This window comes from Netta rufina, assembly GCF_964035555.1.
Source record: "Netta rufina genome assembly, chromosome: 9".
Lineage (NCBI taxonomy): Eukaryota > Metazoa > Chordata > Aves > Anseriformes > Anatidae > Netta > Netta rufina.
This window is the reverse complement of record NC_140132.1, coordinates 5,601,934-5,623,994: the sequence shown is the minus strand read 5'-3', so window position 1 is coordinate 5,623,994 and position 22,061 is coordinate 5,601,934. Positions and strand designations below refer to the sequence as shown.

Here is a 22,061-nt window from a genome sequence, read left to right as displayed (position 1 = left end):
CCTCTACCAGAGGCATGAGACTCACTGATCTCAATATCCTGCATCTACACTGATGTAGAAGTTTGAGACAGAAATCTTACAAACTCACGTTTAGAGTTTTGTTGCATATCTGTGAGAAAATGTACGTCATCCTAAATCTGAAGTGCTGTCACTGCCTCTGTACTGCAGTTCGAAAATCAAACCAGAGAACTGCTGAGCTACAGCGTCACAGCAATTTCAAGACGTGCCGGCACACCACTGGGCCTCCACGTAGGGCCCTGATGAGAAGAGGTGCAGAAGTCAGCCGACGCTGTGTTGTTATCAGCCACCCTGCTTTGGGCTGATGCCGCCCTAAACACTGCTTTCGTAACCGCCAGCCAGCAGCATTTCCCCGCATCTTTATTAGAACAGATGTGTATGTGGGAAGAGGTTTTCATTGGATCATAAAAGCCCTTCACTTCAAAAACAAAACTAAATAATTAAAAAAAAAAAAAAAAAAACTGCCCCCCCAGCTCAAAGCTATGACACTGAGCATAAATAAAACCAGAATTATTTTGAAAGCCCAACATACTGCGGTGATTACTATGGCTCCAAATTTAATGAGACCCCCAGTCACAGCATTACTGGTGTAGTGAAGATGAACTCAGAGGAACACGTAGCCAGCCTCGAGCTGGAGCAGGGCGATGCTGTGCCAGGGCAGCCGGCGCTGCCCCTGCCCGCTGAGCAAGGTCTGCAATTTGCTGCTATTTCTGCTTACCGGCCTGGATGAATCATCTCTCACACAGAGGGCTTTGCAACTGCTACGCTGAAAACAGTTTCTGATGAAGAAATAGTTTTCTATTTCAAAACGTAAGGAGACGGTATTAAAAAAAAGGCCAATGACCTAATTCTGCGTTATGTAATGCAAGTTGTGCCAGACTTCAAAAATTCTTGATGCAAGGAAAATTTTTATCTTAGACTCGCTGTGATGTGTGATTAAAAAAAGATAGTTGCCTTTGGGGGCAAAAAACTAACATAGCTCTGAAAAGGCCTCCCCAGTAAAGGCACAGCAGAAGAGCAAAGATGAACTGCTAGGGAGGAGAAACCAACGGCTGGGCTCAAACACAAAGGCCAGTGTTTCAGATGGCTCTGTGAGGTGACAAACTAGCAGAAATAGAGGCTAAGCATCTTAAGAAGCACTGCTGCTGTCTGGAGCATCCCTGATCTGTCAGAACAAAAGGCAATGAGAATGAAGAATTGTAACCTTTACTGGTCAGTACTTGAAAGAAGAGGATGGTACAAGAACATCATTTGTCTCCTCGCAAGCTGACTTAACACCCTTCCCCAAAATATTTCTGTAATTTCCATGGATTTTTTTCCCTCCCACTATTGTACCACAGGAAACATAGCTCTGTGTGAGGCAATTTGAAGGTGTTTGCCACCTGAAATCATCTTCTGAATTCGAGAAACAAGTATTTTCTTTGTTCTTACTCAACATTTCATACGCGGGGAAAAAACATCTGTCAAACATGGCTTGGTAATGAAAGTTTAAAAGACAGGAGTCAAACCTCTTGTTGTCCCATGCTGTGCTAAAAGAACATACTTTTCTTCTACCCGATCATCTTTTTTTGTTTTGTTTTGGGATAAGCTTTGTGCAAACATTATAGGGTGTCATGAAGGCCCATTCAGGAACTTCCAGTAGAGGAACTGAAATGACCATAGGAATAGAAAAAATCCTTCCTCAAATTTACATTTGGTAACCTCTATTTTTTTCTCTATGATAGAGAATTATGTAACACAGAGCTGATGAAATGAGACTTATTTCCAGAACCTAACCATGGGTTTTGCCACAAACTGTTTCAGCGTTGCTTGCCAAAACTGCTTCACTGCCACTAGCAAGGCACCTCTGAGACGTCCAGTGACACAGCGTCCTGTCAGATCTTGACAGATTGCATTTATCTGTAGAAACTCCAGACACTGCAGCCTCCTGACTTGGCTAATTAAATAAAATAAGCAACTCTCTCCTGTTCTGCATCTTTGCCAGGTACCTCCTTGGGTGTTAAGTCAATTACACTCAAATTTGAAGTATCAAAGCTGGTGTGGGAAGATGCTTGATAGGACCTGGCTTACCTTTGTAGGGATTTAGTTCCTCTAAACTGGAAGTAGTGTATTTACAGGAAGGAAATAAAGAGCAGGGATAATACGTAATTAAAAGGACATTAAGTGAACAGCCACACCCAATCCATTAGATAATTTAACTGCAGCTGTTAGAACTGTAATTTTTCATATAACTAAGCTCTATTGATGCTGCAGGGAAAATTGCTCAAGAGCAAGTGTGAGAAACTAATTGGAAAGTCATAAGGTCTGGAAGTAGGAAAGCCAAGAGAACTACTGACAAACAGCTAATTTTGCAAGATGCTTTATAGTTAAGCCATTGTAACGCCCAGTGGTAGAATTCCTAAAAATCCTTGCAGAATTAGGGTAATATGTTTAAAAGTAGTAAAACGAATCAGATAAAAACAAACACAAAAAAACCTGTCCCCACCTCTTAGTCCCGTTAAAGCACGAGCTGACTGTAAGGAAAAAAAATCTAAACAGGAGCACACGTTTCCTTTATTTATCTATGAGTACACACACAATCATTGACACTCACGAAATGATGCAATGCTTGCCAAGACAGGAAACTGAAAAGCCAGGATTGCTACTGACAGCAATCAAGCTTGAATTCATTAAACTAGAACAGGTATTAATAACGCCAAGTTCAACATGGGTACTAAATCTCCGTGTGTTACAATCTCCTAATCTAAACTGATCACCAGAGAGAGATGCAGGGGCTCAATTCTGTACACGGAACTCAGAATTAGTCCTGGACTTCCCTCCTCTTGTCTCGTGAATTGAGATTAACTTTGAACAGAGATTTAGGCTGTGATTTTTTGTGTAATTATTATTATAAATGTTTATTTATGTCCTTAGTTATGGAGATAACTATTACACCTCTAATTTCACAGCTAAGCCTTATTAAATGAGAAGCTCTTGCTATGATTTACTGTGGAATTAAAATTTTCTACACTTTACCACACCTTTTGTTTAATTAAGGGCAGTAAAAAGAAAGGAATCTTTTTTCAAGACAACTGTCAATTACTAAAGCAAATGAGGCTTAGTAGGCATGTAAGTATGCATTTATTAAGCGTGCATTTATGTTGAATGCAAACTGGCTGACTTCCCAACCTTACTAAACTGCCGATTACCCTAAAAGAATGAATGGCATAAACATTAAAAAACAAACAAACACACAATATATATGTATATAAGATTTCAGCTGAAATTTATGAGCCAAAAATGTACCAAAAAAGTAGCTGATGTCATAAGCTCATGCTATTCACAGATTGTTTTCCCATGAACACTATTGTTTCATCACATATCAATAGTCAGGGAAGGCAGTGGGACGCAGGGAAGCAGTCCTGATTCACAGATTTACCACTAACATTTTCTGTGAACATGTCGAGTTGCTTTACTTTCATAAAATATGGGTATTCTCCCTTCTTAAACAATTTGTGCCTAATTCATTTACATTTGCAAGGTAAAGAGACACTCAGAAGGTACTGCAAAAATAGGGCTTCTTTCCTTAAATCAGGGACGGTCATTCAAATATTTTAAGGTGAGGGAGGGTAATTATACCTTATACCTCACACCACACCCTTGAAGACTGCGATAGAGAATCCACATGTGGATTCTCTATAGTAAATAGTAAATTAGTATTTACTATGCATAAACTCTTTTTTAGCCTAAGTAGAACTTCACTGTGGACGCAAATCCCATGAGTAATATTGCCTTTTGTGATCCCAGTCCTGATTTCTGGAAGAGAACAGTCATCTAGGACAGAGGATGACCAAAATGTGGCACAAAATGTACCTGTTTCTGCAGAAATTAAAACTTGAAATTAAGAATACCTTCCAGAATAGTTATCAGAATGCCACCAGTTTTCACTTCAAGGGAGGTGAAACCAATTAAAGTCATGTTTTTTATATATATATAAAAAAAAGACAATTCCATGACATAGGATTACCTAACATTTGTTGGCTCCTTCTATTTGTAGTTTTTTTCTTTGAAAAATGTTTTGATCTTATTTTGTTTACTTCCTAGTCATACACATTCATAGTGACCTGTACATTTTATTAATGATATGGAACTGGCTAAAATTTTGAGTTTTTTTTTATGCAAAAAAGGTATGCTCCATAATACACCGATTTGAGGAGTGATGCAGTATTTGTATTCATCCGTTTGGCTTTTCTAAAACATACCCAAAATGCTTCTAGGCCAGTAATTGTAGGGTTCAGCAAGTCTACTCTGTGTATTTTATATCAATGGGTAGCATTTCAGAGTTCTGTCTTTGAAATTTTATAGTTTTCTATATACAGTGGTAATAAGGAAAGAAATATCCCCAGTAACTCTGAGAACAGTACTGAGTACCAAATGTATACTGAAATCCCTGCAATCAGCCACTCAACACCCTCCCTTCCTCAAGGCTGCCCTAAACACTTCATTTATTACCTAGCTCAGATTACACCGAAGAGTAGTGCAAAGGCCAGGGGACCGTCACAATTTCACCCATATTTTCTAGCATCTGTACTCTTTTCCACAGGTGTTGCTATAAAGGCAAAAAGGCTCTGACCTTAAGGTCAAATCACAGGGTGCTTAGGTGTTGGTAGACAGCAGGGGCTTAAGTGACCATGATTTGCACATATGGATCAAAGAAGAATATAGCAGAGGCATTTCGTTTTTTCAAAGTGTATTTGGGAAAGAGGCAAGTATGTGCCCAATACATCTCTCTTCTGTCTATTCTTTGTTGCTTACTCAAACATTTTTCCCAGAATTGTTTTCCAGTAATCACTGGAGCCATTTTAATCAGTCACACGAGGAATAAAGCTGGACTAAAGCCCTACCTTCACACTGTGTTGCAAACTAGTCTCAAGTTTTGCTTAAGATCACATACAGAAACGTACCTGGAATCTTTCTAAATCAGAATCCGTGTTGTAGGATAAAGCCATTTCTCAGTGTATAAACATTAATTTGGCACAGGCAATAAAAAAGCATGCTCCATAAAGATGCATCTAAAAATCCATGCCATGTGTAATGGCCTGATTTAAAACCTGAAGTAACTCGTACTGCTCTCTTTCTGAATTATTTCAGTATGCTGCAGTCTCTTAAGATGTTATAGGATATCTTTCTGCCTTCCTCCTCCCCCCGACTCTGCAATTGACCTTACTCCATCATCTGCTGCTATTTTCTCTCACGCACGCTTAACTCAGAGATCGCAAAGCGAGTTGAGAACAAACAAACCCCTCTAAACTACTTTGACTTCCAGCCATCTCTGCAGTCAAGGTCTTTTAAGTTGGTGCAGTGACACTGCATTCCCTTTGGCACCAGAGTATCAGCCATCTGCATTGTTACTGAGGTTAAATTCCAATGTCAGGAGAACTGCAAGGATCTACATGCCATCCCAGGGGAATTTCTGAATCGCTAGTGAAACAGAAGGTAGTAGGCACTTTTGTCTACAGCCAAAAGCCACAAACTGCTCGTAATATATTGCATATGACAAGGCATAATCCATCTTTTACACTAAATGCATTGTGTAGTAACATCATGGGAATGCAGGGATTTTGAAAGGCTATTGCAAGTCCACAGCATCAGGAATACTAAACAGTACTAGGATCTAGAAATAACTTCTTCATTGTGTTAGGACTATTCTTTGAGATCTTTTTCCCAGTTGCTTAAGTCAGTCATACGCTATTGAAGTGCTATAATACAGAATATAAAACATTTAAGTATTTTTACTACAGCAAACTCGATATGTCTATTCAAAACAAGTTACAGAGGGGTTTTGAGAGAGGATCTGACAGTTAGGTTTGGCTGTCACTTCAATGGCAGCTGTGTACCCAGCTCCTTAAGGCTCTTCTAAATGCCCCAAATAACATTTGCTGTTACCTGCTCTGTACTTGGCAGAATTAGAACAAAACGCACAATTGTTTAAAGAGCCCTCTGGTCAACCTGAAAATCATAACGATTTTAATTAGGAAAATCTTTGAAAGTCTGCCTAAATAGTACTCAGCAAGCTATGTGGAAAAAAAATGGGAGAGGGGCAGGGAATCAATGTATTACAATCGTGTATTAAAGATGTGCCAGGAGACCCCTTGGTTGAAGTGTTATGTTCGGTGTTTCTGGCAGCACGCTGTGAAACAAGGCATCTACCAACTCTGCGTTACAGTTTTACAAATAGGCAAGCCCATCAGGCTGTCGGGGATCCTGTAAGTGCAGAAAAAGGGCACTTCTTCAAGCTGAGCCAGTTCATGTCATTACTGTACATGCATCCGTGCACCGGTGCTCAGAGAGGAGTTATAATTGCAAGCTGCCATCCCCGCAGTCTTGCTTTTCTGTAGTGTAATTATTACACTGCTATTTTAGTTAACAGAACAGATTAGCTGCTGGTGCTTGTTCCCCTGCATCAACCTCATTACTCCTTCAATAAAGCAATATGGTCAGCTTGCTTTCTTTATCTCTTGCATGCATATGCACGTACATGCACAGAAGAGTCTTTGCACTTAAGGATGTTATTTTTAATTCATGGGCAGCTTACCCTGTATGGAGAATGAAGAGGCCTGTTAAACAACTGCTTGTCTAAGCAGTCTCAAAGACAGCAAGCAGGTCTTTGAATAAAAGATGTACATCTTCACATGAATATAGAAATACAAGTTGCATATATAAGTAAAGGGTATAGATAAAGCTATAAACTAAAAGGTCAGGCGTAAGAAGCTTTCTTTTCCAGGCACTGTTACCCAAAGAGAACATAGTGGTTATCTGGCATATACATTAATTCAGTGAATTCCTACTTACCTTATCATTGGATTAATGCACTGTAAACACTCTGAAGCTTATGGCATGCACTTTACTATGAGTCTCCTCCTTTCCTTAAAAAGCTGTCAACTTGTAGTTTATATAAAGAACAGCTTGCAGAAAAACACTAAGCCAGTTTTACAACCAGTGAATGCAGTCGATGCCTTTTCATTTATACCGTGGTGTGGTAGCGTACAATAAAAATCTTTGTGCCTACTGCTGACAAGGGGAAGTTCACCTCACGTTGTAGGGGAACACCTGAGCTCACAGATATAGTGTATTCCTTACCTTCAGTTGCCTTGATCACATAGCCATTCTCCTCGCTTGTTGGTACTTCCAGAAGTTGCATGACCCTGTCCAGCAAACCATGGATAATCTCAAACCCAGGGCTCTTGTTGTAATAAACGGCACATAAATGCCTGTAGTTTCTTGCACCTACATCTGAAGAAGGAGGAAGTGATTACGTTATCCAGGAAACCTTGCCTTTTTCATCTGTTTTCTTCTGCTACTGCCTGAAGTAGCTGAAAGGAGAAATAAGAACACAAACCGGCCTCTCTGATGCACCTTTCTAAGGAAATAAGGGCATTTCTTTAGCCTACTAGCTCTCACAATCAGAAATGTGGATTTCAAGTGTCCCATGTCTCGGGCAGGAAATAGGGCTGTTAAATACAAGCATCTCTACACAATGGCAAGTACCAGGCATATAGTTAAGTGCTAAAGAAATTCAAAACAGACAAGTTTTCTTACTGAGTTTTTGCATTTTGCCTAGTGGTGTTGCTGGGAAAACTAGATATTGATAAAACTCAGTTGTAGAATAATTACCTATATAAAACAATTGGCCTAATAATGTTAACAAGGTAATCTATGGCAAGATCTAAATTCACACAGGTTTCTAAATTGCAACTGTTGTTTTTCATCATCATCTTGGACATTCCCGAAACCAAGTGACTATGTGCTACTTCCTATGAACTTGAGACTGTGATACAACTGTGTCCCACTTTGGACAGTTCCTTAATTCAAAACCCTACTTTCTCCCTACTGTAGATTTTCTTACCTTACTCATTTCATCAAAAAATATGTATTTTTACACTTTCAAATTGAATATGTAGTTGTATGTTCCTATACGTGTACCTTCAGGCTATACTGTTGCTATATATACACCATCTAGGACTACTGTGGTCTATTTAGAAGCTTTGAAGCTTTACCCTTTGCAGACTTCAGGGTTTTTAGTTTTTTTGAAATAAATGATCTAGGAACAGAGTGACAAGCTGATGGTCACAGCTGCCAATTCTGCTGTGGTGAAATTCAAAATACTGATTGATGTAGTGAATTCATTTTTTGCCTTCGGGTCTTTGACTTCTTAAAGTTGAACAGCAAGTGCGGGTTCAACAAAGTTGGTGTAACAAGGGAAAAACTTGTTCAAAGCAGGGGAGGAACTATCTACATAACTATCTTCCTCTGGAAATTGTACTGAAAATAGTTCCAAAGCATATAAAAGATACATTACGTTTCAGTTTGGAGCAGACCTGCAGTTCTGAAGGCAATCTCCTGATCATCCCCACTCATCATGCTTTGTTCCCTGTGAAGCAATCCTGCAGCACATAAACTGCAGTCCTTCAGTTGCAGTTTGGCTGGGAAAGGCGTTCCAGAAGGACACCAAAATACCTTAAAGCACTAAAGGGCATTCAGCACGTTTTCACTACAGCTAGTTCAAAAACACAGTTTGCTTTTTTACAGCATGGACTGCAAGTCATCGGCTGATCTCTTTTTGAACTGCACTACTTTGTGGTGTTGACACAGTGCAACAAGTTGCAGCCAGATTTCCATGGGTAAATGTCTTCCCATTCTAGAAAGTCCTCTGGTATGTGTGGACTTTCAGTTGTTCATATCTAGACAGACATTCTCATCTTCACCTCTTCCTCTTAGCGGTAGTTAGATATAGGGAAAAAATTGATTTACTGACAGTAATCGCTTAAAAAAAATCATAATAGAAATCCTTAACACCTCTGGCTAATTGTAACGTTTGAGAGGAAAAGGGGAATAAGAGCTTCTTCAGTAGTGAAGGAATGAAGGAGTAAAAAGAACAACTCCACCTGTCTGCAAGTTAAGGCAGGCCTGTACCACCAGACATAAAGCTGCATGAGTAGGGCTTTCAGATTTCTTTCCTGGCAATCAGCCAAAAGCAATGCACATGAAATCTAGTTTGTTACAGGGTGAATTATGTTCTTTATACACTGAAACTGTGTGTGCAGTGGACATTTATCAGGACTTTTGGTCACAAAGCAATGGAAAATATTATATATACTTACCTGATCTTGTGCTTTTCCCTCGATAAACGTGCCTAGCTATAGTTACAGACAGGACATTAGGCTAAGTGGGCTTTTGGCCTGATCCACCCCAGCCAATCTCTGAAGTGCAGTAAGCTTAAGCACAAGCAGAAACTCCAGCGTTCACTGGGTGTTCCCTGAGCTGGTAAAGCCTACCACATGAGAAGTTAGATACCTAGTAAATCTACATCTGGCTTATTTGGTCCAACTGACCATTTAGTAAGAAAAATCTATCAAAAACTAAACAGGAAAAAGTTTACCAAGTAAAAAGACAGAGAAAAAAGGTTTCAAAAGGAACGCAAAATACAGGAGCAAGAGCCTACACAAAAGCTGAAAGCACAGCCTTTTGGAGCCAAAAGTCATTTAAAACTTCTAGAGCAGCAACCTGGCAATATAGCCACAAGTTTTCTTGACAGTCACTGAAAGCTGGACTTACATGGACTGTGACAGTAATTCTGTGTTTTGTCACTTGGGAAACCTTTACTGTCATTATTATAACTTGCAGTATTAAATAATGACGGAGAATTCAATCTTGAAGTTTTATATTACAGTAGCAACACAGAAAAGTAAAGGTTGCAGAGAAAATGTCAATAAACACAACATCTGACTCCTGTTCTCGTAGCAAGCTGGCTGTTCAGTCGCATCATTATTGTGTCTCTGTTTCCTGGCTCTAATGAGATGCCAGTCAGTACTACACAGTCATGAATGGTGGATAATCTATTTTCACCTTGTGTTGTCCAATGGAAAAAGAACAAAGTGTTCTCCCCTTCCTCAAGTCTTTATTTGTTCCTAAGAAAGCAAGCTTTCTGGGCTAGATATGCAGTAGCATGATTTCACTTTTGTCCGACCATTACGCTAGCAGAACATGACAACTGTCTGAACTTCATTTCATTACTGGTCAGAGTCGCTGGTGTCTTCAGATCACTCTTCTTAAGTAAAGCATCAGAAAGAAATGTATACAACAACTCTTATATCTCATGATTTCAAGCCAACTGAGAATATCTTTGGTGAAGTAAAGGATGCATTTTGAAGCATTCCAAAAAGCCGTGTTATAGAACGTGTTCCTTTACAGCTACAACACAAGAAGTTCATTCACTGCAGACAATGGGAGAGAAAAAGTATTGGGAACTGTATGTAAAAGCTGGCCGATGTTAGAAATGCTTCAGTTCCTTATAACTCACTTAAGAGATCTCTTGTGTCATGCCATGAAGCAATTCTATTTTTCAAATTGGCCTGCCAAGTATGTCAACCTAAATTATATATATATAATTTCTGAGACTTCAAAGCACTTCCTTGAGATGCTGCTGAAAAGCAGTCCAAAGGATGGACAGCTGGTTAGGAATACGCTGTCCAAGGAGTACAGAGGAAGATAAAGCAGTGCTGTATGCTGCCCCCTTCCATGTTAGGGATGCTTCAGAAAAGTAACTTAATCTGAAAGGGGGCACCTGCTCATTTCAACTTGTATCACAGCTTCATGAAAATCCACAGCTATTTTCTGCTTGTAACTAACACTTCGAGGCAGAGCTTGGAAAAATGCTCCAAATTAGGCACCAGCTCTTCTCAAATGATGTGAATTATGTTAAAAATATGCTACCATAAGCTTGCCAGGTTCCACAAGATCGCTGATCAGAGGTGATTTTATGATGGATTCATTTCTTCCATTGTGATGAAGGTATTCTGTGTTAGGGGGAGCAGCGTAAGGTAATCATTTATCCACTGAAGCAGTATAACCATCCTACTGGAAGTGACTATTCTAGGGTTACAAGTTAACTACACAAATGCTACGTTAAGTTTTTCAAAATCATCACGTTTCCTCTTGCCTTGAGAAGAAACATTTCTGCTCAGATTTGGTTCCATTTAGTTATATTAAATCTAGCACACATTTTGCTAATTTAGTACGTCAAGACTTTCTGCCAGATATGTCTGAAGAGAAATAAGTTCTGTTCACCTTGGTAAGCGTGGGTTCTGTGTAAGTAGGCATTTTATTAAAAACCAGTGTTTAAAAGCTAGGTTCATTCACACATGAATGACTACAAGATGCCATTTCAAATACAGTTAATGTCAGTACACTTTTGACTCATACTTCTTACATTATTAATTGGAAATTCTGCATGCCAAAATCATGAAATAATAAAATTAAATTAGTCAGTCTGATGACATAAGCCTTCTGCAAGAAATCTCATTCCATATGTGAGAGAACAATCCCACATTTTTCAGCATTTGCAGTTACCAGTTATTTCTTTCTGCCCTTCCCTTTCAAACTACTTATTAGGCAAGTTTAATTTTCAAAGTTTGGGAAAAACAGTAGTTATTCTACAGACTACATTAAAACTATTTTAGATATTGTTTGCAGCCTGCAAGTTCTCAGCCCAAGAGAGGGCTGCCTGAGAGCACAGGGTACAAAGCTGCGGCCTCAGAAGTGTTCCTTACATCTGTTGCAGTGATTCCCATCAAAATGAAGTACACTACAAAATCACTCCTCACAACATTGTGAAGCAGCCATCCACATAAAGGAAAGCTTTCAAGAGCTACAATTAACACAAACAAAATAAAAGTAATCAATTTAACTTGCAAATTTTATAAAGCCAGGATAAACATGCTTCTTATTCCAAGATAAATAGCCCCACTCTTGGTTCTGAGGAATGCTAATGCTATTCTGCCATCTGTACCAAGTTTTTTGCATTTCAGCTAACTTATGCCCCCCAACAAGGAATGAACTGCAGCGCCAAAACGTTTGTATTTAACTAAAAAAAAAAAAGTTCATGTTTTCCTAAAACTGCTTGTTTAGCTTGGCAAGGCTTCCCACCCCCTTTTTTTTTAAAAAAAAAAAAAAAAAAAAAAGTAATCTACAAATTAAATTCATCACCAAAGCAATTTACTTGCCATTCTGTTTATGCCTTATATAAACCTTTGTTTTGCAGATCCCAGATACCTTAAACACAGCCACTAAAATCTGAAACCAGATAATGAAACAACAAAACCATTTCTGCTGCTGAATTTAAAATAATGTGAGCCTTTTCCACTGAGAGGCAAAACTTCATCCCAAGTTGTAACCTACTGTACAAGTACACACTCACAAGAATTGTAGCTGTGTACTCTTTTTCCCTTGGTATACCATATAAAAAGGAATTGGTAAATTTCTTTAGAAAAATGTTTATTATTTTAAAAATCTATTTTTTATTTCATTTTACTTTGGTACCTTTTTCCTGGTGAAGAAGATAATCTGAAATTTTGATACTGTACAGTGAGATCAGTGCACAGAGGCCCCATCGCACAGGAAGGCTTTCACTGAAGCTTTTGGAAAGCAATCTAGCTGCTTTTGCTGTTTCATGTAAATAATTAAGGTTACAGAGCAGTTCAAAGGCAGCCATGCTTTCTTAGCATAGTTGGATGAAAAGGAAAGATAAGGAAAATCTTTTTATGCACGAGTGGGGAAATTTTATACTGTTGGGCTTTTTGTTTATTTATACATGTTTATACAAAGACTTGCTCCGTTCCTTACCCAGTGTGCGTGCTACAGATCTGATTCTTCGTATCGGTTGTCAATATTCCAGAACACAAATTTGGGGAACAAAAACTAGCAATCCTGTTTTGAGGTGATGGAAAGGGGCTTCATGTTATGATAGACCACAGAATCGTTAAGGTTAGGTAAGATAATTGGTTGGTAAGATAACGGCACTGACACCCAAATTTTTGAGTTACAGTTGTCCAGACTAGGATCAGTCTGCAAGCCGTTTCCTGACTCAAGACATTTTGCTTTTCAACTGGCAACACTGCACTTTTTTAGAGACTGCAGCAGCTTAAGCAGGCTCTAGTACTCTAATAGCAACGTACCTTAAATATGTTCAGAGCAGGTTCTTTTTGGTGTAAAATTGCCTTGAGTTTATTCTTGTATGCACAACTGGGCTCCCTGACATGGGAAGCGGTCAGTCAGGGCTACCAGCTGGAGCAGTCCCCGTGCAGTCCCCCTGGACATGAAATCCTCCAGTAGCTGCACAGTGTGTACCCTACCACTGGCTATTGGAGTAAACAGCATTGCTAGGAAAGATACAATACAGCTAAAAAAAGTCTTGGAACTGTAACTGATTATGTCAAATCAATCCCCCTTCTGCTCCTCTGGGTGTTGTATCAGTAGATCAGTGTTGCAGACAAACCCAGTGCTGCCATCTGGGAACTTACTTGGGGTCCAGGTCATGCTGACCCTGCAGTTTTTAGTCATTCCTTCTGTTTCTTTAAAAAGTTTTTCCCAAACTTGCACAATGGTAATCTTAACTAGTCTTTCAGAAAGCTTCTGAAACTAAGCTGGGCCTACAGTCCTTTCAAAGAAGTTTAAGAGTTACGAATGCTGAGGAAGTTTTTCTTACCTTTACTAGGATCTTTCACTACAATGTCAGAAATCTCAAAGAGCTTTAAAGGCAAGGGCATCTTTCGGTTAGCAGCAATAGTTTTCAGTAGCCCAGGAAGGAGGGTAGTACGTGCCACCTGCAGGACAAACACAGATGCTGCAAGTGAGATACATTGCAAAATAGCTAACGCTACATTTCTTAATGTTTTGCCAGAAGTCAGAAGTAGTCAGGTGCAAATACTGTACTAATCTCTTACGCTTCACCATCTTTGTTTTAGAATTATTATAACTGAAAATGTACATTCTCTGTATGTTCTTTGTACTGTATAGCCTGAAAGACCATCTGCATGGGCTGTTTTTGTTCTTGGTCAGTACCTTTTATGTTTGTGGTACATTCTGTATCAAGCAGCTGTAATTACCATGCAAAATGATATATACAAACAGGTGATAATAGCCTAAACACCTTATGACAGTGGCTTCATAGGACTGTTTAGTTGTGGTAGCAAATAGAACAGAAAATACATGAAGTTACCCCAAAATTATGTTCCTTAATTAGAACATTTTTTACCGCAGCAGAATGTTTCTACCATTAGAGGAAAGACCTGGAAAGGTATCTCTGATATTCAGAGAAATCAGACTTACCAGAGGTCTTGGGAGGAAGATACCACAGTTTACTGAAACTTTAAGCCTTTCTGTAAAGTGTTTACCTTTGTATTTCTTAGGTTAGAAACAAAATATGCCTCAAAATTGTTTTCCATTTACTTTACAGATCTCACAACGTCTAGTCACTTTCCCTATAAGCTAAATCATAGAATATCCCAAGTTGGAAGGGACCCACAGAGATCGAGTCCAACTCCAGAGTCCCCAAAGGACCACCCAAAAAATCAGACCGTGTGTCTGACAGCAAAACACTTCTTGAACTAACACTGTCACTACTTGTAAGTGCTCATTTATCTCCCCTGACAAAAAGATAATTTCTCATGATTATTTCAGGTACAGATAAATACGTTTGCCTCTGTTCAGATGGATCCACTCAGGATCACCAAGGAAAAGCAGAAGGAATGTTATCATTGACAGTTAACATATTTGGATAATTATTTGAAATAAAACAAAGTATGATGATAAATAGAATAGTAAAAATCCCCCGCTTATTTGACTCTGAAGCAGATTTCAAAGATAAACAGATGCTTTCAAAATTAACCTGAGGTCCATCTTCCCAATCAAACATTCATGTATTCACACCACTGATAAATTTCAGATTCAAAAAAACCTCTCTCTCTATTATATATATATATATATATATACACACACACACACACACACACACATATATATCCAGGAAAAAAAAACTGTGATAACAGCTACTTCAAAAAAAAAAAACAAACAACAAAAACCTTCTCATTCAGAGCTCAGAAGGTAACTGCAGGTCCAATATTTCTATTTATACTTACTGGCTTTTCTAAATGCAGGTGTCAATCAATAATCTGGGTGGAATTTTCTGTAATAAGATAGCTCAATTTTGCTACATGCCATCATACCGAATATGGTATTTTACTTCACTGAAAAGCTAAGTGTTTCACACCACGTAAGTTATTTCTTAGTGAAGATATAACAGAAAATGACTGCTAGCAAGTTTAGTGCATAAATACCCACATTCTCTTTGCTGCAAGACAAAGTAGCTCTATAGCTCTGTAAGTTGTTTTCTGTGAGTTCCTTTCTTTCCTCTTTATACATAGCATCTGTGACACTGTTGCGTCCAAACTTGACCTGAATTAAGTTACTTCACCTGAAATTCTGCAGTTTTGGGGTTTGCTATGTGTACTGCTTTTGTTGTAGAGATATCCGTGCCAAGTTTATCCGCAATGTCTTCTTGAGAACACTGAGAGGAAGAGATGAATGAAAAAAAAACACAAGGTCAAATAGTTAAGACAGACATGGAGCCAATGACAAAACCTGCCATCTATAATGAGCAATGCAAGCAGAGCTCTTGTGCTGAGGCCCTCATGTACAACACCCTCTTATAATACAAACTGAGCCCCGGTCTTGAGACAAAGTAGGCAAACTGGTTTATCTACAAATGTTAATTACTAACCAAAATAAAGCTAGTTAAAAAAAGTAGTGTTTATTTAAGCTTCTGTCATAATTTGCTGTCAGAGGCTGACTTGCAGTGGAAAAAATACCTTATTCAGAAAACAGTACGGGAATGGCACTCAAGCTTTCTCCCAAAGAAAACAATCCCTTTGGGGTAACTGACAGAAAGTAAAGTACTATCTAACAACAACAACAACAAAATTCTCATAGCTCTGTTTTTGTTTTTCTGAGCTGGAACATTTTTCAAGTCCATATTCTCAAGGTGTAGTGTTAAGCTGATCAGTAAAGCAATACACATGTACTTTATCAGGCTCAGACAATGTCTGTGCACATACAGCAACAGATGCGACTGATAAGATCCACACTGCAAATTTTCAGAATTTATAGCTTTATTAATGCATTAAGAAACCAATAGCAGACTAGGCATGTAATTGAGGATTTGCCAGTATACTGCAGTCTCCCTTCGCACTGGCAGCATTCCGAGAAGTGTGTTGATAGTCTAAATGTGAGGAAAAGGAGCAGATGATGATAACATCTGAAAGAGTAGATTGTTGACTAAAAAAGAGAATCTTATATGAATGCTGACCTTAGGAGGATAAAATTGTGTTCAAGTTTACAGATGTGTATCTAAACTGCAGTATGTTACTATGATGCAACTAAGTGCATTTTGGCTAAATTTGAAGCCCCCACAGAAAGCAATGTTACTTTGTAGGAGCAATAATTTAGGGCTCAAACCAAAACTAGGATTACATTCACAGACATGTAAGCAGTGCTTGTCACAGAGCACAGGGTTACAGAATGTTGTAGCAGAACTGATGTTTGCCATAGGGACAGACCTCATGTTGCTGTTTCAGTGAAGTGTTGGTGACAGCAGACTGTGGGTTTCATTGTGCCATAGCGAAAATACAAAATGTAATGCGATAAAATAATACACTGTGTGATCTTCTGCTGTGGCAGTTCATAAAGGTTCTCTATTGTAGTGATAGAATATACTCGACGTTTTTGAGCATACTAACTATTCAGTGCTGAAACAAAAAAGGAATTTATATAGAGACGTTTGCAGTGAATTATAAAAAGTTTGACCATGTTTTACACAGCAGTTCCCCAAGATGGTACTACCACAGGTAATCTTTGTCAAATACTAGCACTGCAGGAAGTAACATCAGTTATGACTGACTTGTTTCTTAAACAAGTAACATTTAACAAGTAATAAAATATTAAAACTAAAATACATTTTTCAGGCTTCGGAGTAACTATAAATCTTGCATTTTAAGCTCCATAAAATGTGAAGGTGTTAAAATTTTATTTGATCCGTTTGGATTACCAACCTCAGTTGCAATACCTAAACTTTTCAAATGCATGCAAATGTTTTAGGAGCCTGCATCACCGTATCTTAAAATCTTTGACTACGTTATCAAAACTTCACTTATGATTCCTTAGTCTGCATTATATAGTGCCTACAGGGATTCTTAAAATAAACTCTGACTGAATAACTATATATCAACTTGGTATCTAATCCAAGGAACCATGGGCAGGCGACAATACTGGGAAGAGACAAATAGAAAGTGTGATCTCTGAACTGTAGTAATATCCACCAGAAATTACTAAATTTTGATAAATTGTTTTCCAGATTATCAAACTATGATGAGTTTCACATTGGGTGATCAAAATCCCTGAAGAGAGTTGCTGTCTTACAATTTCATACTGTCAAGTTAAACTAAAAACAGTACTTCAGCAACTATTCTTGCCTTTACACATAGAATTGCATGCCACATTAGCAGTTTCTGTCAATTAGCAGTCAATTTCTCTGACTTACAAACTCACAAAATATTACACTGTAATTCCAAAGCACTAGTAAGCAGTCACCTGCTTAAAACAGTAACAGATAATACTGGTAAATTTATACAACAGCATAGTCTCAACCATCCTCTACAGTTTTTGTGCACTGCCTTTCAAACATGCAAGTAAAAAAATGTTAAATCAATACAATCAATATACCAGGGCAAAAGTGAGTGCTTCAGTGAATCCAGCAGCCGCCAAGTCCAGTCTCAGAAGTTCTGTGAGCTTATTGAGGGGGAGCTAAAATTAAACAAAACACAGTTTTTGACTTCCATCTAAAAACACTCTTCTGTTCTTTCCCGAGGTGATTCTGCCTCTTACATTATGGTGAATTCACTAGGGAGGTACTCTGCTTGTGTGCTTAAAATTTTTTGAAAGCATCAGCCAGCTGCCTTTAGGCTTGCCTGAGGAAATGAATCTCCCAATTAGAGATTTAATATGGGCTCCCTGCTTAAACCCTGTCTTTTTTCAAGTACCAGCGACCACTGGTCTTGGACTTATTCAAATCAGTGGGGCATCTGTTTTGTATCCTATCCATGGTAAATACTTCTCAAGGCAAAGCATGTCAAAATATTTAATTCCTAGGTTCTGTTTTCCCCAAAGCCCTTCTGGCATGCACTAGTCATTTACTGACAACAGAGCGCTTATTTGAAGGGGCAATCTTACTTGATTAGCTATGGTGTACGTTTTCGGAATAGTCATCTGAATGTTGTTATAACCATAAGCTATTGCTGCATCTTCTACGATATCACATGCATGGATAATGTCCGCTCTGGTAGGAGGGATTTCAATCTCTATATTGTTCCCATTCCCTGTGACGTGTGACTTCAAACACATCCTAGTCAGCAGCTTTGCAAGGCTTGATGGAGTTTCACTGAAACAAAACAAGAGAGTAGTAATTTACTGATCTTACACTATACTTTTTAAAGTAATCAGTGTTTCTGCTATGTTGCCTTATTTCCCCAATAATCTCTAAGTGCTTTACAGACTGTACGTAAACTCAGCATTCCAACAAAACCAGCTCAGATTCTGACTCCGAGACAGTCATTTTTCTTTACTTCTTAACAGTTGTGAGAGGCCATGAAGAACCATTCCTCTTTTGTGAAAACAGCAAAGAAAGTCCTACAGAGCTGATCTAATTACCAAAGTTAACCCCAGAATTTTTTCATAGATTAAAAATCATGGTGTAAACATTTTTAAAACGATGTAATAATCGGTGTTTAAGTACCTTTTTCATGATTAATGCTTAAATAAAAGAAGCTTTTATTTGCAGTAACGCACCTGATTCCTAACTTCTTGTTAATGTGTTCAGGTTTCACCTTCTCTTTTCGGTAAGCCAGTTCCTAAAAAGAAAGGTAAAGCTTTTCAGCATATACAACCCTTGCTACCTCTAAAAGGATTCAGTTTTGACATCTTGCTAATCTAGCTTCTTCTAACTGTGATACTCAAATGTCATCCACAGAAGACAGGTGTGGAATATTACATTAAATTCAGTATTTTATGATAACATGATTCTTGAAAATAATACTACAGTACACGATGCAAAAGCTGTTCTCAGTTAAGCTAGGAGTTTGAATGCAGCATGAAATCACTGTTATTGAAACTTCTGATAATTTCAGATAAACGCAAGTAACAGGGTTTCTGAAAGTTTCCAGTCACCGGTTCATCTTAAGTCAAAGCCCTAAAGCAGTGAATGGTCATGCATGAGACTGCATGGTCTAGTACAGATCAAATGACTTTTTGGAGGAAAAGGAAGGAAAACTTGTTACCTCTGTATTGGCACAGAAATGTTTACCATTATTTAACCTAGGAAGTTTGTAATGCATCTATAGCAAGCTATTGTGTATGTATATTTAAAGTGTTTCTAAACTTCTAGATAAACAAATCCATAAAAACCTTAGCATCCAGAACTCTGAATTTTTTGCTCTATTTTATGTAGGGAAATTGCATTGCCTAGTACAGTGATTTGTTTTGCTGGATGTCACTTCTAGATTCTAGGTCTTTCCTCTGAAGACTGCAGTTACCATTGTTAGAAGAAAGAGCTAAGATATAACTAGAAAAAAGTCTCAACAACAAAAAAGTTTCTTTCTCCCTAATTAATTTGTACTTGCTTGATACGTCCAATTTTACGAACCCAACCAGATCTCTGTCTTCAGTCACTTCCAGGAAACAGGAGGGATTGCTCTCTATGCTTTTTTGTTCTCCTAAAACGACTCTGTCACTGCACAGAGATGTACCTGGCACTCCTAGTACAGGCAAACCTGCACTTGTAGTCAATATACTGCCTAATAGACCTTTATATAGTTGGAGTCTATAAAATGAAGGACTGAAAAAATCTGGTGTTAAAAGGTTATTTTAACTCATAGGCATTACAGCTTCCTGATCTGATAATAAGTTATGCTGAGGCTGATTTCAGCTGCCCACTGGTTTCAGCCTGAAGGACCTCTTTCTGCATTCCTTTTTTCCTGATACGGAACAGGTAGATTTTAAAGGTTTTAGACACAGATTGCAATCTGTGTCTAAAAGACCTTTGATTGCAATCTCTGCTTGTTTCTCAAAATGTCTGTATCACAAACTCTAAACCCACAGTAGTGGTTTCCACACGTAACTTTAAAGCCTAGCCTTCTTTCTTGAGTATCAAACTGTGAGACTATTTTTAGCTTCATCATGAATTAGTGGAGCTTCAGAACGAGTTTTCAACATAAGGGGAAACTGAGGCACTGTTCTTTTTTGTGCGGGGTTAGAGAAGACCCTGACTCACTCATTACCTCTACAGAAGAGATGATAGTATCAATAATAGCACCCCTATACTTCATGTAATTAAAGTCCTTTCCCCAAGGATAGTAAGATACCATCTCACTATGCTTACCGGATAGATGTGGGTCTTCCCATTAGGAAGAATTACTTCTACTGCTTCAACACTGTGAGAGACAGAAAAGCAGAACTAAAAATGTGTTTTTTAAATGTGGCCCAAATGTAATGGCTTTCTGACTAGATTTATACTCACGTGAATGGCTTCTCACAATATTCACTAAACATCGTGACTATAGTATCAAGAACAATTTTTGCCTACAAAATAAAAATGATAATCACATTGAAATCTGTCCTCTACTTCTACTGAAAGCAAAGTGTAATAAAAAAGGGAAAAAAATCTTACATTCTGTTCATTCTATACTATTTAGTACCTAAGAATCCAGAATCATAGCAGTCTAAAATACCAGACCAAGTATTAAGAAATGTTTTGCTTCTGCTGCAAAGATATCTACACTAAAGCTTGAAAAACAGAAATCCTTGCACTTCAAGGCTCTGAAATACTTGTATGTTTTTGTTAAAACTGTTCTGAAGATACACAGAGATCTTTATTTCCAGCTGGAATTGCATCTTCCAAAACTTTAGTTTAATTAGTTACTTTGCTAATCAAGTGAGAATGTAGAGGCTGGAGGATTGTGCATTGTTTAAGAAAATATTGTTAAATTAGCTTCACTTGCAAAACTTTTTAGTGAACAGTTGATATTTTAACACATTAGTATAATAGAACATAACCATGAGATTCAGCTCAACTTCTCAATCTACAAATACTGTTTTTGATGCCTCACAGTATAATTTTCTTCATGGAAACAGAACAGCACTATTTTGCACTATCAAAGTAAGCAGCAGAAAGAAGTATTTATTTTTTAGTTTGCTTAGAAGTGATTCCCCACTATGCAAATTTGCGTCAATAACACACCATTGTGTAGCTGGGTAAATTAAAAGCATTCTTTGCTCTTCAGCATCAACGTACACATTTTAGGGAACTATCAATGAATGCACAACCTATATTTGAGAATAGGCAATTATAACTGCTGGGCTTTCATGCTTCCGCTTTGAGTTACAGAATTTGCATATGGAAGGACTTCCATTTCATAATAATTTGCACAGCATCCCTGCTTGAAAAAGATAACTAAAAAGAAAAAAAAAGTCTTCTCCCCTTCCCTCAGCCTAAATTTGAAGTTGGAGACAAAATGATTTTTTACAGAGTATTCCATCGAAGTAAGCAGTCTTACTGAACTTTCCTCTTTTTCTAGGTCTGAAAGGCTTCAAGAAGTGCTCAAAAACAAAAATAAACCTAGTTTACTTAGATTTGCTAATATAAACTGAACACATACTGTCATCATAAAGACCTAGTAAAAACAAAGCCCCCTGAACACACAACACTGTCCACAAAGCAAGTCTAAAACTCTATTGAGGGATTTCCATGTAGCCCCACAACTTATCCTGCCCCTTTGAAATGGGGGGTCTGCTCTGTAAACACCTGTCTACTGCAGGTCTTTGTACTGGAGCACTATTACCCAAAGGGAAAACAGGGACTTTACAGTGTATCAAACGCAGAAAAGATTAACTTACCTTTGTCATATCTGTGCCTGTACATTCAACAAAAACATTTCTTGTGTTTAGGTTTATTTTTGAATGATCTCCTAAAACATGAAGAGAATAACAAATTGAGAAATGGTATTACTTATCTTGCAATGACACTGATTGCTTTTGTGATTCAGAAACCATCTTCCCCAGCTTAAAAACCACTATGTCTACTGCACCAACACTCAGAATTCTTACTAGAACAACAGCACTTT

At 38.1% G+C, this 22,061-nt stretch overlaps 1 protein-coding gene across 1 annotated transcript in view; it reads right to left on the bottom strand.

The window, feature by feature from the left end:
* Positions 1-22,061, bottom strand: part of FARSB (phenylalanyl-tRNA synthetase subunit beta) — a 36,026-nt gene that overhangs the window by 6,701 nt on the left and 7,264 nt on the right. The window contains exons 8-16 of the mRNA XM_084292356.1: positions 21,835-21,905; positions 20,459-20,520; positions 20,321-20,372; positions 18,733-18,794; positions 18,118-18,325; positions 17,611-17,691; positions 15,308-15,400; positions 13,541-13,658; positions 7,138-7,290 (exon numbers count right to left, since the gene is read on the bottom strand). Coding sequence (XP_084148482.1) covers positions 7,138-7,290; positions 13,541-13,658; positions 15,308-15,400; positions 17,611-17,691; positions 18,118-18,325; positions 18,733-18,794; positions 20,321-20,372; positions 20,459-20,520; positions 21,835-21,905 — 900 coding nt within the window. The remainder of the gene's footprint in view (positions 1-7,137; positions 7,291-13,540; positions 13,659-15,307; positions 15,401-17,610; positions 17,692-18,117; positions 18,326-18,732; positions 18,795-20,320; positions 20,373-20,458; positions 20,521-21,834; positions 21,906-22,061) is intronic.